Raw genomic sequence first — 15,330 nt, forward strand, 5'->3', positions numbered from 1 at the left:
CATTGTTATCGTGGACTACATGGTGAATTTCTAGGCCTGAAAATTTGTTTTCGAGCTTGTGTACTTCCATACAGTACGCGTCCATGTTGTCCTTGTTATGATCCCACTCGTCATTGACTTGGTTAATCACTACCAGTGAATCGCCATAGACCAAAAATCTTTTGATTCCCATCGATACCACTAGGCGAAGCCCATGCAGTAGCGCTTCATATTCAGCTTCGTTGTTGGATACCTCCCAGAAGATCTGCAGGACATTTTTGAGTTGCTCGTCTTTGGGAGATATCAAGAGTACCCCTGCGCCAGCGCCCTTGAGCTTGAGCGACCGATCGAAGTACATGACCCAATTCTCTAGGCGCTCTCGAGCCTAGAACTTGATCGTGGTTCTTGACTTGAAATCTAGGGACAATGCTCCTAGTTCAACTGCCTACTTTGAAATCCTACCTGTGGCATCCTGATTCTGGAGTATCTCACCTAGGGGAAAGTCAGTGATGATGGAGATCTTGTGTTCCTGGAAGTAATGTCGCAACTTCCGCGAAGTGAGTAGTATGGCGTATAGCAATTTTTGGACCAGTGGGTACCTGGCCTTAGAATTTGAGAGTACTTCACTGACGAAATAGATGGGCCTCTGTACCTTGTATACATGGCCGGGTTCTGATCTTTCGACTACTATCGCCGTGCTTACAACATTAGTAGTTGCAGCGATGTAGAGCAGCGAGTCTTCATTGGGGCTAGGCGCCGTGAGGACCGGTGGCCTTGATAGGAAGTCCTTCAACTATTGCAGGGCTTCGTCTGCCTGCTTGATCTACTGGAACTTGTCTTGCCGCTTGAGTAATTTGAAGAAGGGAAGGCCTCGTTCTCCAAGTCTTAATATGAATCTGTTAAGGGCTGCCATACACCCAGTTAGCTTTTGGACGTCTTTGATGTCAGACGGTGCTTGCAAATCGATGATGGCAGATATCTTCTCGGGATTTGCTTCAATGCCTCTGTGGCTAATGATGAACCCGAGTAGTTTTCTAGTTGGTACACCAAAGACGCATTTGGTTTGATTGAGCTTCCACCTAAATTTCTAGACTAGCGAAAGTCTCTTCCAAGTCAGCGATGAGGTCATTTGGATTTCTAGTTTTGACTACCACGTCGTCCATGTACGCCTCAACATTGTGGTGTAGCTATTTCAAAAAGCACATCTAGATTGCGCATTGATAGGTGGCGCCTATGTTCTTCAACCCAAAGGACATTGTTGTATAAGAGAAAGCTTCGTAAGGGGTGATAAACGCGGTCTTGGCTTGGTGTTCTTCCTTGAGAACTATCTGGTGGTACCCCGAGTAGCAATCTAGGAAATAGAGTAGTACGCATCCAGCAGTGGAGTCGATGACTTGATCGATCCTCGAGAGCCCAAAGGGGTCCTTTGGATAGTACTTATTGAGATCTGTGTAATCGAGGCACATCCTCCACTTGTTGTTGTTCTTTTTTTGAACTAGGACGGGATTAGCGAGCCACTCAGGATGGTACACTTCTTTTTATGAAACCCACCATGAGTAGTTTTGCTAACTCTTTCTTGATAGCTTCCGTTCTATGCTGAGTGAATCGTCATAGTTGTTGTCTCTTAGGAGTAGCTTTTGGATCCACATTTAGTGAATACTCGATCAGCTCCTCGGGAACCGTTGGCATATCTGCTGGTTTCCATGCAAAGATGTCTTAGTTGGCCCGAAGGAAAGTGACAAGCGCGAGTTCCTATTTAGGATCCAACCCTAAACCGATCAGGGCTGTCTTAGACGTGTCACTGGTCTCAAGGTCAATGGCCTTGATGTTCATGTCACTTGCCGGCTTGACCTTCGTAGCCCCTGATTTGTTCTCTGGAATTTTGAGTTCGGCCGGGGAGAGCTTTTTTGAGGTTGCGAAGACTTGTTGCATTGACTGGGTACTTAAGAAGTTGCGACTAACTCGATAGCTTCTGTATAGCATTCATATGATTTCTTCAAGTCTCAATGGAGCGAGAGGACTCCCTTGGGTCCCGGCATCTTGAGTACTAAGTACACATAATGTGGGATGGCCATGAATTTTTCCAATGCCAGTCCTCCAAGGATAGCGTGATAAGAAGTCTCAAAATCTACCACCTCGAACCGGATGTACCCTATCCAGTAGTGCTCCTTGGTCCCGAAGGTAACTGGAAGGACTACCTATCCAAGAGGTATGGCCACGTTGCCTGGGACAATCCCATAGAAGGGAGAGCTCGTCGGGGTGAGCATCGACGTGATGTTGAGGCCCATCTTCTTCAAAGTCTTGGCGAACAGGACGTTGAGGCCACTGCCACCGTCAATGAGTACCTTGGTGAGCCTGGAGCCAGCAACAACCGGGTCCAAGATGAGAGGAAATCATCCTGGTTTTGGAGAAATTAGTCCACTAATCTTTTCAAGAGAAGGTAATTGGTACCTCGGACCACTTGAGGGGCGTAGGTATAGCAGGCTCAATGGACATAATCTCTCGTAGCTCTAGCTTCTAGGACCACTTCGAGACGGTACCCAGGATCCCGCTAAAAATGACGTTGACAGTTTTGGACGGGGTCTGGAACTTGCCGTTGCCATCCTCATCTTCATCTTTCTTGGCTTTTCCTTTGTCATTGGTACCCGATGGCTCTGGCAAGTCCTTCATTACTCTGCGTAGGCTATAACAGTCTATCGCAGCGTGTTTGTGGCGAGGATGCCACGGGCATTGTTTTTCGAGAGCTCACTAAAAGCGGGCTTGTCTTGGCTTTTGCCACCTCCTTTCTTGGACGATTGAGATATTGCCGTGACAGTATTGTCTGGCTTATGCTTGCGGTTGTGACCTCCAAAGTAGTTATTTCGGTGATTGCCATTGTGATTCTTGTCATTGTCCTGGCCATTTCTCTGATTGTTGTTGTGATGGCCTCGATTGTGATTTGACTCAAACCTTTTAAGCTCTTTGTCTTCTTCGTCTGCCCATGCTTGCGCCATAATCTTGAGGGACTTGACATCATGGGGTCACCATCTGCCAAAATCTTGGAACATACGGCGATCATAGAGACCATTCTAAAAACAGTTGATCACATCTTGATCTGAGATCTCTACAAAGGTGTCCTTCTTATCAAAGAAACGACGCAGGTAGCTTCGCAAGGTCTCGTCTCACCATTGCTTGACTTGTGCCAAGTCAAGTCTGTTGCCTGGACGCTTTATTTCTCCCACGTAATTGTTGGTAAATGCCTTCTTGAGATCTTGCCACGAGTCAATTGAGTTTGACTTCAATGATTCGAGCCAAGTGAGTGGCGCTGATTCCATGCATATGGGGAAATAGATGACTTTTGTGTCATCATTCCCTCCTGCGGCTTGAACTTATAATGAGTAGCATCAGAGCCATTGAACTGGATCCTGTTTGCCCTCATATTTGGAGATGCATATAGGTTTGAATTTCTCGGGCAAAATAGTCTTCCTGACCCGACTTGTGAAAGCTGAGAAGCTATCATTGTCGCCGTCCCTGAAGTTAACTTCGAGTTTGCGCTCATGGCGCAGTCCTTTGATGATGTCACGAGCATCGCTGTTGTTGTTTATCACCTCTCGAAGATCAACCACAGGACGTGCGGGCTCAGAATCGGCTCTGTGGTGGTGGCGGCCTCCCACTGAAGGTGTCCGATTAGCTTCTATGTCTGGAGAGTTCTATGTCTAGAGAGTAGCTTCCAGAACATGAGGTGATGACTTCTGTAGAGCCATCGCGTTTAGGGATAGGGGTCAGGGGCATCCCTTCCTGATATCGGAGAACGTCGAGGTGGGATATGAAGCGTAACTCGTTGTCTTGGGCAAGGGTGGGTAGCTTCATGCCCGACCAGTAGACGAATCTGCCTTGCGGGGTTGAAGTGATTACCAGGCTCTGCTGCGGACTTGATAATGGTGTCTCCTTGTCGGAGTCCGAGTAGTGATCGTAGTTGCGGTCCTCGATCGCACCTAGGTTGGGTTGCAATCTGGATAGACCTGCCTAATAAGTGGCAGTCGTGTTATGGAGTCCGAACAAGAATCAACTTGGAGTTTGAATCGATTCGCACGATGGTTGGAACGCCCACTCGAGAGAACCAATCCGAGTATATGTAGAGCCTAAGTAGTACTCAGACTTGCTTCTCGATCCTTGGAATAGGTCGAAAATTTTGTTAAATATCTCAACGAATTCCTCCAAAGCTTGGCGATGAAGGTTGATGTCATAGAGCTTCTCCTCCGGGGCCTCCACGATGTGGCGGTGGAAGCCTCAAGCGCCGTCTACGATGCAGACCCAAGAGCCGAAGATGAACGTCGTACCCACTTCAAACGCAACTGCGGGTTTGATGGTGACTTGTGTCATCGAACTCGCAAGGGAAATCTTGGCAACGACCCCTACCTCACGCGCCACCTATCAATGTTTAAACCCGGCAACCTACCCAGGGGAGTACCCCAGATAGAGTTTTGGTTGGTGGGTGTCGCCGAAATTAGGAACTCGATGGTGTACGTAGGCACACGATTTAGACAGGTTTGGGCCACTAGATCGCGTAATACCCTACGTCCTGCGTGTTTTTTTTTTCTTGTATTGGATTGAACTTGTTTATGGGGTTCCCTGCCCACCCTTATATACCGGGGGAGCAGGGTTACAGGTCGATTATCTTATAGGAATACTAGTCAGATTCGACTAAAGAGTCCTACTCTAACTGTTACGTGTAGTTTTCCAAGTCCTCAACTAGTTCCTGTCCTACATGTAGACTACGCCGCCCTGCACCGTAGTCTCCAAGTCTGACACATCTCAGTGCGCAGCCTTGTATACGGATCTGTCCAAACCCTCTGGTGGGCCCATAGATGTATTTACGACAGTTTGACATCGAGACATATCTGACATGGAGACTATGGTATTGGACAGCGTAGTCTACGTGGCAAGACAGGAACTAGTCAAGGATCAGGAAAAGTACTTGTAGCAATTAGAGTAGAACTCACCTAGTCAAATCTGACTAGTATTCTTGTAAACAACTAACTTGTAACCCTATCCCCGGCAATACAAGGTGAGGTAGGAACCCCCTCCAAAGCAATTCAATCTAACCAACACATAGGACATAGGGTATTATGCTATTCAGCGGCCCGAACCTGTCTAAATCGTGTGTCTGCGTTTACCATCAATTTCCAGATCTCGACGAGCCCCACTAACAAAAACGCTACCTCGGGCAACCCCTCGGTAGGTTGCTGGGTCTAAACACCGACAGCTGGCACGCAAGGTAGGGGCTCTCGCCAAGAATCCACTGGCAAACTCGATGGCCCAAGTCATCATCAAGCCAATCGTCGCATTTGAAGTAGGCATGATGTTCATCTTTGGCTCCTAGGTTTGCATCGCAGATGGTGCTGGAAATTGTTGCCGCCACAATGTGTCAACTCCAGAGAAGAATCAACAAACCATGAAGCTCCAACGTCAAGCTCTGGAGGATCTCATCAAGAATTTTGACAAAATTTTAATTTCTAACTTAGTCAGAGGCTGGGGGGACAAGTTTGAGTACAATTCAACTTCTCCCTCCAGTCAGATTGACTTTCACGAGTTGGCGTGTAAGCCATCGTGTGAGTCGGACTACCACCCGAGTTGATTCTTGTTTGGACTCCGCTTTATCAGGCGGTCCTGTCCAGATCACAATCTGATATGGATACGATTGAGGACTTCGATTACTACTCGGACCCGGACGAGGAGGCCCCTTTATCAGGTCCGCAGCAGGGCCTGGTGATCACATCAACTTCCCAAGGTAGATTCGTCTACTGGCCCAACATGAAGCCACCTGATGTCGCCAAGGATGTCGATTCATGCCTCATCACCTACCTCGACACCCTCCCGTACAAGGAGGAAGCTCCTCTGTTGCCCATCTATGAGGAATGCGGCACCACGGAGGTCATCACTTCAAGCTCAAGAAACTATTCTCCAGAATGAGAACTCTTCGCTCTTGTTGCTAGACAAGAGGATGAAGAAGAAGAGCAATGGGACAGAAACTCGTGGCATGAATGTCACCTGGATCATGTCTCCTAGGATGAACTCACCGCCACCATCGTCGGAGAAGAGATCGAAGCTCAAAGAACTCGATGATGAGCAAGAAACGCTGCAAGGGCAGAGCACCACCGCTGCCTTGCAGTGGACCTACCAAGGGATATTGCTACCCTATGGGTCCCTACCGACCAGAATACTAGCTGGACCTGACAAGTGAGCCCGCCCGACCAGGGCGTGTGGGAGAAGGACATGAAGTTACTTGGAGTACACGCTAAGGCAACAAGACAGTCCAAATGTGCCCGGATATCATGGAATATGTATTATAGTCTGACTCGGATTATTTTCCATGTAATTACCGAGTAGATTAGATTCAAACCGACTTGTAACCCTAGGTCATCAGCCTATATAAGGCGGCCAAGGGAGCCCCCCGAGAGCATCTTATCTCTGTTTGGGATCACCCAAAAAGATGGTCACCCTCAAGGTCGTCAACCCATTGGGATATTTAACCTCAGGTAAAGACCCCTTAACCTCGGATGGAAAACATAATGCTAAGAAGCAACCTTAGCTTCGCAATCCTAAACTTTGACCTGAAGCCAGGAGACATTCGCTGATCTTTTTGACTGACTAAGTCTTACCTCGAGAACTCAAAGCTAACCATGAGTACCAACTTGTCCGCTATCTTGTGCAGGATCGCAATTTTGGACCAGGGAACAAAGCACGAGGTTGTGCGTTTCCTGGATGTGAAGCTAGGGCGATCCAAGCCCCCGAAGCTAGGCTAGCTTCGGATGTGAGGTCATGACTTCAAACACAAGGTCAAGAAGTGTGGAAGTATTGAAGCGGTCAAGGCGGAATTCACGGAACTAGGTGAGAGCGTGATTCCCGGAGCTGTCGGGAGGCGTGAGAAGCGTGATCTCCAAAAGACATTCGTGTAAAGCGAATTCTAGGAATGTAGTGGTTGGGTAGGGGTAAATGTGGAATGAAAAGTGCCCTCTGAGACACTATAAAAGGGGAGTCCTACCCTGTTGTCAATTATACATTCACTTTTTTATGGAATGAAAGTATAAGTGTTCCTCATACCTCATTGTCTCTGAACCTTACTGAGGTTAGCGACTCAACATTGGCACCCACCATGTTCTGAGCCACTAAGTAACCCATGATGCCACCCCAGAAGAAGAAGAGAACCACTAAAGATGAGGCTGGACAAGAAAGGCAGCTTGTCTCAGTCAAACCAACCAACATCGAGAGAGCAGAAAAACTTAAAAGAGTCAAAGACAACCTAAGGATAAGGTCGCAGAAAGGGAGAGTTGAACCGGGGACCTCAAACCAAACCTCGCACCAAATAAGCATGCAAGATGAACCACTTAGTGAAACTGAAGAGGAGCTAGCCTCGGCACTGAAACAACATTTCTAGAGGCACTGAAGAATGAAAAAGAGAGATTTACTCAAGAACTACAAGCTCAAAGGCTGGCGGCCAACAAGCTCGCAAGACTCAACGAGGCTAAAAGGAAGCTGGCGGAGTTGCAACAGGAACTGAATGAGCTAGAGTACCTGTGCAACACAGCGCAGCAGTCACAGCAGCCACCACCTCAAACTTGCAACATCAACAATACACCCCTGATATACCCAAACCCTAACCTCGATGGGCACAACTCTCCAGCAACAATGAACGTGTCCGCAACTATTGACTAGAACTATCCGGTGTCTGTTGGCCTACAAGCAGCCCTATGGCCAGCAACCTACAAGGCGGTCACATTACCCAAGTTCAATGGCCAAACAGACCCCCGCCAGTTCCTCATGAGCTATGAAGCGGCCATAGCCTCAGTTGGGGGAGATGATGTCGTATTGGCAAAATCATTCATCATCATGTATGAAGACGCAGCGCTGAATTGGTATTCTTTGCTCCCGCCACAATTAGTATACAGTTGCATTGACCTAAAAACCAAGTTAACTCAAAACTTCCAAGGCTTTCATCAAGCCATCTCTGGTGAAGGGGATCTTTTTAGCTGCGTGCAAAGGGACAAGGAGCCCCTAGCAAATTATGTGAAGAGATTTGTCCAGCTCAAATCACAAACACCAGATGTGGCGGATAGTGTCGCTATATCAGCCTGCATTTTAATACTCAATCTAGGTCCAACGGCCTTGAAGCTAACAAGAAAAAAGCCAAAAATGATAGAAGCCCTGTTTGTGGAGCTAGAAAAATACTGAAGGTCAGATGAGGACCATAGAAGAAGGGTGGTGGAAACAAACCGCCAAAGGCAATCTGAGAAGGGTAGAAACTGGCAAACCTCACCCTACAACCACTAGCAACATCACCATCCACATCCAACACATAAAGTAATGGCGATTGAAGGCAATCAACCCTCGCACCAAAACTAAAACCAGAACTAGAACCAAAACCAATATCACCAACATAAGCCCAGCTTTGGCAATGCCCAAAGAGGAGACCATGCAGGAAGAGGAAGGGGCTACGCCAATGGCCCTCCGAGGCCAAACAACCAAACTAGACAGCAAAGACCATTCTATTGCACGTTCCGTGGCAGACAGCTTGACCATGCAATGGATTTCTGCCTGATAATCAAAGAAACCAACGATAGATTAGCAGCAAAAAAGAAAGCAGCTCAAGCTACAATCCAAGCAGCAGCCCAGGCACCTAAGACCATTCATCATACCACCTTCTAGCCACATCCACCATACTACCCAAACTCAACCAACCTTGCAACTTTCCAACACACCATGATGTGGCAACACTCACCACAGTTCCAGCCTCAGATTCAACCAACCCCACAGAATGCGAACTTCACACCCTCACAGCCTTGCCATGCAAAACCACTTCCACCGCCAAATCTGCCCAACGAAATTCCAAAAGCTGAGACTAACCCACCAAACAACAATCCTAAAGCCTTACCTACCTATGGCATGATAATGCCAATCTCAGGAGGATCCTCATAGTCTGAGCCTCGCAAGGGTAGCTCCAATGCTATACCAACTTATGGCATGATAATGCCAATTGCTGGTGGTTCTTCCCTCGAGTTTGAAAATAAAAGAAAAAAAGAGATTATTTTAGACAAGTAAATACAATCATACCTGATGGCCCCTTAGTGAAGCCAGAATGGGCACACATGCCAATTTCTTTCACAAAGAAGACTTCAAGCTCAAGACAGCCTTGCATAATGATGCGATGGTAATTGAGGCTATCATTGCTGGTTGGAAGATAGGGAAGGTCTTGGTGGACAATGGCAGCTCTGCAGATATCATCTTTGCCAATACATTCAGAGAGATGAAAATTGATCAGCACCTGCTTGAGCCGACAGATGTCCTATTGCTTGGCTTCGGGGGAAGGCCGGTCAAGGCTCTAGGAAAGATAGCACTTCCAGTTTCATTCGGGAACCTTCACAATGCAAGAACAGAGCGCATCACATTTGACATGGTTGAGATGTACTACCCTTACTTCGCCATCCTCGGGTGGGGGTTCATTAACAAGTTTGATGCAACCATCAGGCAACTATTTTTGTGCATGAAAATCCCATCCTTGAAGGGAGTCATCACAATTTATGGTGATCAACAAACCACAAGGAACATAGAAAAGGGTGTAACCCCGGGAGAAAAGAATGTCCACCATCTCACAACCCCTAACGAGGCTGAAGAGCAAGAAAAGAAGAAGCCATGTGTAGAGCCCAAGAGGGACAAAGAAAAGATAAAGATAAGTGCGGATGGTGAAACCAAAAGAGTCCTCTTGGACGGCTACACATGGACAGGCACGTCACCATAGGGGCTAACCTCAAGACACAAGAGGAGAAGGAGTTAATCGAATTTTTGAACAAGAATAAAGATGTTTTCGCTTGGTCCATGAGTGATCTCCAAGGGGTTGCAGGGAGATAATAGAGAATAGCCTTGATATCAAGCTCGATGTGAAGCCAAAGAAGCAAAAGCTTAGGAAGATGTCCGATGAGAAAGCCCAAGCAGTGAAGGCCGAGGTTGAAAGGCTCCTCGAAGCTAACGTGATACGGCCCAACATTTATCCAGAATAGTTGGCCAATACTGTTCCAGTCAAAAAGAAGAAAGGAAGGTGGAGGATGTGCATAGATTTCACTAACTTGAACAAGGCTTGCCCAAAATATGATTACCCATTCGAAAGGGTGGACAAGGTAGTAGATGACACCGCCAACAGTGAAATGATGTCATTATTGGATTTATTCTTAGGCTACCATCAAATCAGAATAAAAAAGAAGATGAGGGAAAAACAGGATTTGTAACCCCCTTCAGGACATTTTGCTTTTTAAGGATGCTGGAGGGGCTGAAGAACGCGGGCCAAACCTTCTCAAGAATGATTGCAATCGTCCTTTCCAAACAACTTCGTAGAAACATTCTTGCCTATGTGGATGACATAATTATAAAAAGTGACAAGAGGAGAGACCATATCCTTGACCTCACAGAGACTTTTGCTAACTTAAGAGCAGCGAACCTGAAGCTCAACCCTAAGAAGTGTGTATTTGGAGTTCAGCAAGGCAAGGTGTTGGGATGTCTAGTCACCACAAAGGGCATCCAAGCCAACCCGGATAAAATCCAAGCGCTTCTTGACATAAGGGAGCCAACCTCGGTGAAGGATGTCCAGAGGCTGACCGGAAGAGTTGCTACCCTTAATAGGTTCATCCTGCAAGCCGCGGAGCGAAGCTTACCGTTCTTTCAGGTCTTGAGAAGCTCCAAAAAGTTTGAATGGGGCGAGAAACAGAGTGAAGCTTTTCAACAGCTAAAAGATTACCTGAGGAATATGACCTAGTTGTGCCCTCCGGAACCAAAATCACCTCTAATGCTTTATGTCTCAGCTTCGAACATGGCCATCAGCACTGCCCTGATTCAAGAAAAAGAAATTGATGGCAAGCTGAAATAGATCCCAGTTTATTTTGCATCAGAGGCACTTGCCGGGTCAAAGCTATTTTATTCAGAGCTAGAAAAAATGGCGTATGCCGTGGTCATGGCAGTGCGCAAGTTGCGCCATTATTTTGAGGGCCATAGAATCATGGCAGTAACAAGACAACCTCTCCAAGATCTCTTCCTAAATAGGGAAGCTTCAGGGAGGATCACCAAATGGGCATCGGAATTATCAGAGTTTGTTGTGGACTTTGAGAGAAGAAGTGACATAAAATCACAAGTCCTAGCGGATTTCATCGTTGATTGGACTTCCCCATGTGCCAGCTAAGATGAGGTTGAAACTCCGAAGGTCATACATTGTGATGGTGCTTGGTGTGATAGGGGGGATGGAATCTCAACCATTGTAACCTCACCATCGAGAGTTAAAATAATATATGCCACGAGGCTAGACTTCACAAACGATGTGAGGTCTACAAATAACACCACAGAGTACGAGGCACTGCTTTGGGGCTAAGAAAATGAAGGCTCTAGGTCAGCAGGTGTTCATAGCAAAGACAGATTCTAAGGTAATCAAAGAGCACATAGAGAAGGATAGCGAGGCCAGAGAGCTAGAGCTAGTGAAGTACCTTGCTGCAGTGAATGGAAACACATTTCAGGGGTTTCACTGTACAGCATATCCCGAGGGTAGAAAATGATGAGGCAAATGCGCTCGCAAAAGCAGCAGCATAGAATCAACCTATGCCCCCGGATGTGTTCTTTGAGGTCATTCACACCCCATCAACAAAAGAGCCAGCCTCAAAGACAATAAATGCAATCGAAAGTTTTGACTGGAGAGCTCAAATCATAGCCTATATGAGGGGGTACTTCGAGCCTCATGACGAAGTTGAACTAGCCAGGCTAAAGCAAAAGGCTAGGGGCTACTCAATCATTGATGGGGAGTTGTACAAGGCAGGAATATCAACTCCTTGGCTTCGCTGCATCGACTCAGAAAGTGGAAAAGAGCTGCTAGCCAAATTCCACAAGGGCTTTTGTGGGTCACACATTGAATCGAGGGCATTGGTGAGCAAAGCGTTAAGGCAAGGGTTCTACTAGCCAACAGCTATCCACGATGCACAAAGCCTCGTGCGAAGCTGCGAAGTCTGTCAAAAAATAGCAAACCAGGGAAATGCGCCATCGTTGCCAATACAACTCATCTCACCAATCTGACCTTTGCAAAAATAGGGAATGGATCTAGTAGGCCCTCTCCCAACAGCACAGGGCAATTGCAAGTTTGATGTAGTAGCAGTGGATTACTTTACAAGGTGGACTGAGGCCAAGCCCCTGGCAACGATAACCTCGGGTTTAGTTCAAAAAATCTTCTGGCAGAATATTGTCTGCAGGTTCAGGGTACCCAGGGAGCTAACTGCGAACAACGACAAGCAATTTGATTGTTACGACTTCAAAGAATTTTGTTCCAGCGCACGAAAGTAAAGTTCACCTTAGTGTACCACCCCCAGTCAAATGGCGTAGTGGAAAGAGCAAATGGTTTGATTTTCCTAGCATTCAAGAAATGTCTCTTTGATCAAAAGAAAGGAAAGTAGGTCGATGAACTCCCGAAAGTAATCTGGTCTCACAACACCATCGAGTCTCGAGCGACGGGCTTCACCCCATTTAGGCTGCTCTTCGGCTCCGAGGCTGTTACACAAGAGGAAATCAAGAACAACAGCCTGAGAGTATTGTGCTCCAAAGTCAATGAAGACAACGTAAAAATTTAAAAGGACATGATAGAGCTTGAAATACTGCAAGCCGCAGAAAACATTGACAAGTACCATCAAGAAACAAAAAGTTGGTGCATAAGGAAATTAAAGTTGGAGACCTTGTCATCAAGAGGAAGAAAAATTGGGAAAGCCCTGGAAAGCTGCAGGAAGCTTGGGAAGGGTCATACATTGTCATGCAAAGCAACAAGCCAGGGTCTTTCCATCTTGCGGACCAGCTTGGCACAGAGCTGCTACATTCTTGGAATATTGATAGCTTACGTAAGTATTATCCTTAGCATGTTGTTCATTGATACCCTCGGCTTGTGAAGTTATAAACAATGCCGAGGGTAACGATTTTGCTTCTTAGCAATTTACATTTCTGAGTTTGGACTGTACTCTTTTTCTTGCTAGGGGGGCTCCTTTCCAGAGGCAAGGTTTTTAATAGGACAGATCCTTGTAAAATTTTCATCATTCAATGAAATGAAGTTCCCTCCATGATCTTTGTCTCGGTACAACAACAAGTGGCCTAACCTTGCGTTTCCGCGCATTAATAAAACTTGCATTTCTGTGCAAGTCTCAGATGCAACAACAAGTTTCCTAAACCTCGCGTTTCCGCGTGATGGAAAACTTGCGTTTCTGTGCAAGTCTCAAATGCAACAACAAGTTGCCTAAACCTCACATTTCCGCGCGAAGGAAAACTTGCGTTTCTGCGTAAGTCTCAGATGCAACAACAAGTTGCCTAAACCTCGCATTTCCACGCGAAGGAAAACTTGTGTTTCTGCGCAAATCTCAGATGCAACAACAAGTTGCCCAACCTCGCATTTCTATGCGTTGAAAATTTGCGTTTTTGTGCAACATACTTTAAAGCAAGCAAGCTACATAGCCTAACGTTGAAAAGTGCACTATATGCGTGGAAACGTATTTTCTCGCTTAAGGTATCACGGTGATTAGCCTCGAGCTTGCAACTCAGAGAATAGAAGGGCCGCAACAAGTGCATATAACACTTGGAGTAACCCATCCTCGGGCTAAACCACCTACGTGTAAAAGGACAGGGGGTGACATTTTTCAAAAGCAAAAACTCATCTTGTCCTTTCATGCGAAAGCTTTACCCTCGGCCGAAACTACTACAACAGAGCAAGGGGTAGCGTCTTTTCAAAAACTACCTTCTTTCCTCATCTCCGCAAGTTGGCAATATTTCAAGGTTGAAGCATCTGAGGGTTGCAATATCAACTAGACTACCGTTGTTTTTCTAAGTCAACAAAACTCAAAAACAAGTTTTTAGTTGACTTATCTTATGAGCTGTCACAAAGCACTTAACCTCATTCAAAAAAAAATAGATAAAGAAGCAGGCTGATGTTTTTACTGCAAAGCGCACTTGTCTTCACGCTCCCCTCACGAGAACCTAGCCTCGGGCAAGGCTAACGTAACAAAAGAAAAAGAGAAAACAGGGTTGATGTTTTTCGAAAAACTCTTAACTCCCAAGTTTGGGTAACGGGGACAAAAGACAAACAAAGCCAGTGCACAAAGAAACCAAGGGGGGGTAACATTTTTAACGAAACAAAACACTCATCATTTCTTTATGCTACGACTTTGTTGTCTTTCAAGTGGATTCACACAAACACAAAAGCAATTAAACCAAGTTACGAACGACAAAAGCTAAATAGCTTCAAGAGGGTACGTTTCCGACTGAGCTTTGAATATTTACATTCTAGCCAACAAAAGCAACCAACATTTACAACAAAATGGCAAGTGTCTTAAACCACGAGATAAATCAAATGCAACTTCAGCAATCAATGTTCTACATCATCATCATTCTTGCCCTCACCATCATGTTTCCCCTCTTCCGCCCTGGTCTACGAGCGCAAGTAGAACAATGTTAGGAGGCCTGCCTGCAACTCAAAAAAGAAGGTGGCGCACCAAGGCGATGCACCTTTGCAAGCCACTCCTAAGCAAACTGCCACGTGTACTCCTACCCAGTGGTAGCCCATATCCGCTTGAAGATATTCAACTTTGTGACCCTCACATTCCTTGATTTCTCCTCTGAGCCCAGCTCCAAAGCTGAAGGGAAGTCATAGCTCCGATCTGCAAGCGCTAAGAAGTGAGGGCAGCTATGTTTCTCAAGGAGCTGGTGTGCTATCAAGGCAGAAGGATGCAGCAAAGTCGCTGATGCCTATGATAACCTCGGGCAAACCCTCAAACTCCACTTTCATCCAATCGAATATTTTTGTTACCTTCTCATCACCAGGAAATGGAAGGGGCTCTGTGCCAAACCGTGTAAGAGCAGCCTTGTACCCCTCATAGATATCGGTGAATTTCGCTTTAAGAGCATGCTCTGCTTCCACAACAAAATCTTTCTGCTCTTTAAGATCCTTGCCAAGGATGTGAATTGCCTTTTCTTGCTCTGCAATGGTTTGCGCATCTCTTTCAGCGGCGCTCCGGAGCCTCTCCAAGACTCTGAGGTCGTCATCACACCTTTTTTCCAGTTTCTCATTTTGCTCGCTAAGTTTCTCATTTCTCTCCACGAGCTCATTACAAGTATTTTTCAACAAAGTGTTGTTCTTCTTTAAGACCACAATTAATCTCGGTGAGCTCGCTTTTTAAGCCATACAAAATCTTTTCCTTCTCCACAAGCTCAGCAACTCTAGCCTCCAGCTGCACTACCTTCCCCCTCTCAGCTAACACGCTCTTTTGTCTAGCCGTGGCCTTTTCCTTAGCAACTCTTCCAATGATGACAGACTGC

At 46.2% G+C, this 15,330-nt stretch overlaps 1 protein-coding gene across 1 annotated transcript; it reads left to right on the forward strand.

Moving 5' to 3' along the window:
* Positions 1 to 9,094: 9,094 nt before the first annotated feature.
* LOC105913982 lies at positions 9,095 to 10,013 on the forward strand. The gene is made up of 2 exons (XM_012844525.1): positions 9,095 to 9,483; positions 9,857 to 10,013. Exons 1-2 carry the CDS (start codon positions 9,095 to 9,097, stop codon positions 10,011 to 10,013), a joined length of 546 nt encoding a protein of 181 aa, XP_012699979.1.
* The last annotated feature ends 5,317 nt before the right edge of the window (positions 10,014 to 15,330 follow it).

The sequence above is a fragment of the Setaria italica genome, chromosome III (genome assembly GCF_000263155.2).
Source record: "Setaria italica strain Yugu1 chromosome III, Setaria_italica_v2.0, whole genome shotgun sequence".
Lineage (NCBI taxonomy): Eukaryota > Viridiplantae > Streptophyta > Magnoliopsida > Poales > Poaceae > Setaria > Setaria italica.

Bases quoted from the DNA above. Each gene is read 5' to 3' on its own strand.
- LOC105913982 (XM_012844525.1), top strand. From the start codon at position 9,095: ATGGGCACACATGCCAATTTCTTTCACAAAGAAGACTTCAAGCTCAAG. The intron at 9,484-9,856 runs GCAACTATTTTT...AAGGGGTTGCAG, and splicing joins AAGTTTGATGCAACCATCAG to GGAGATAATAGAGAATAGCC.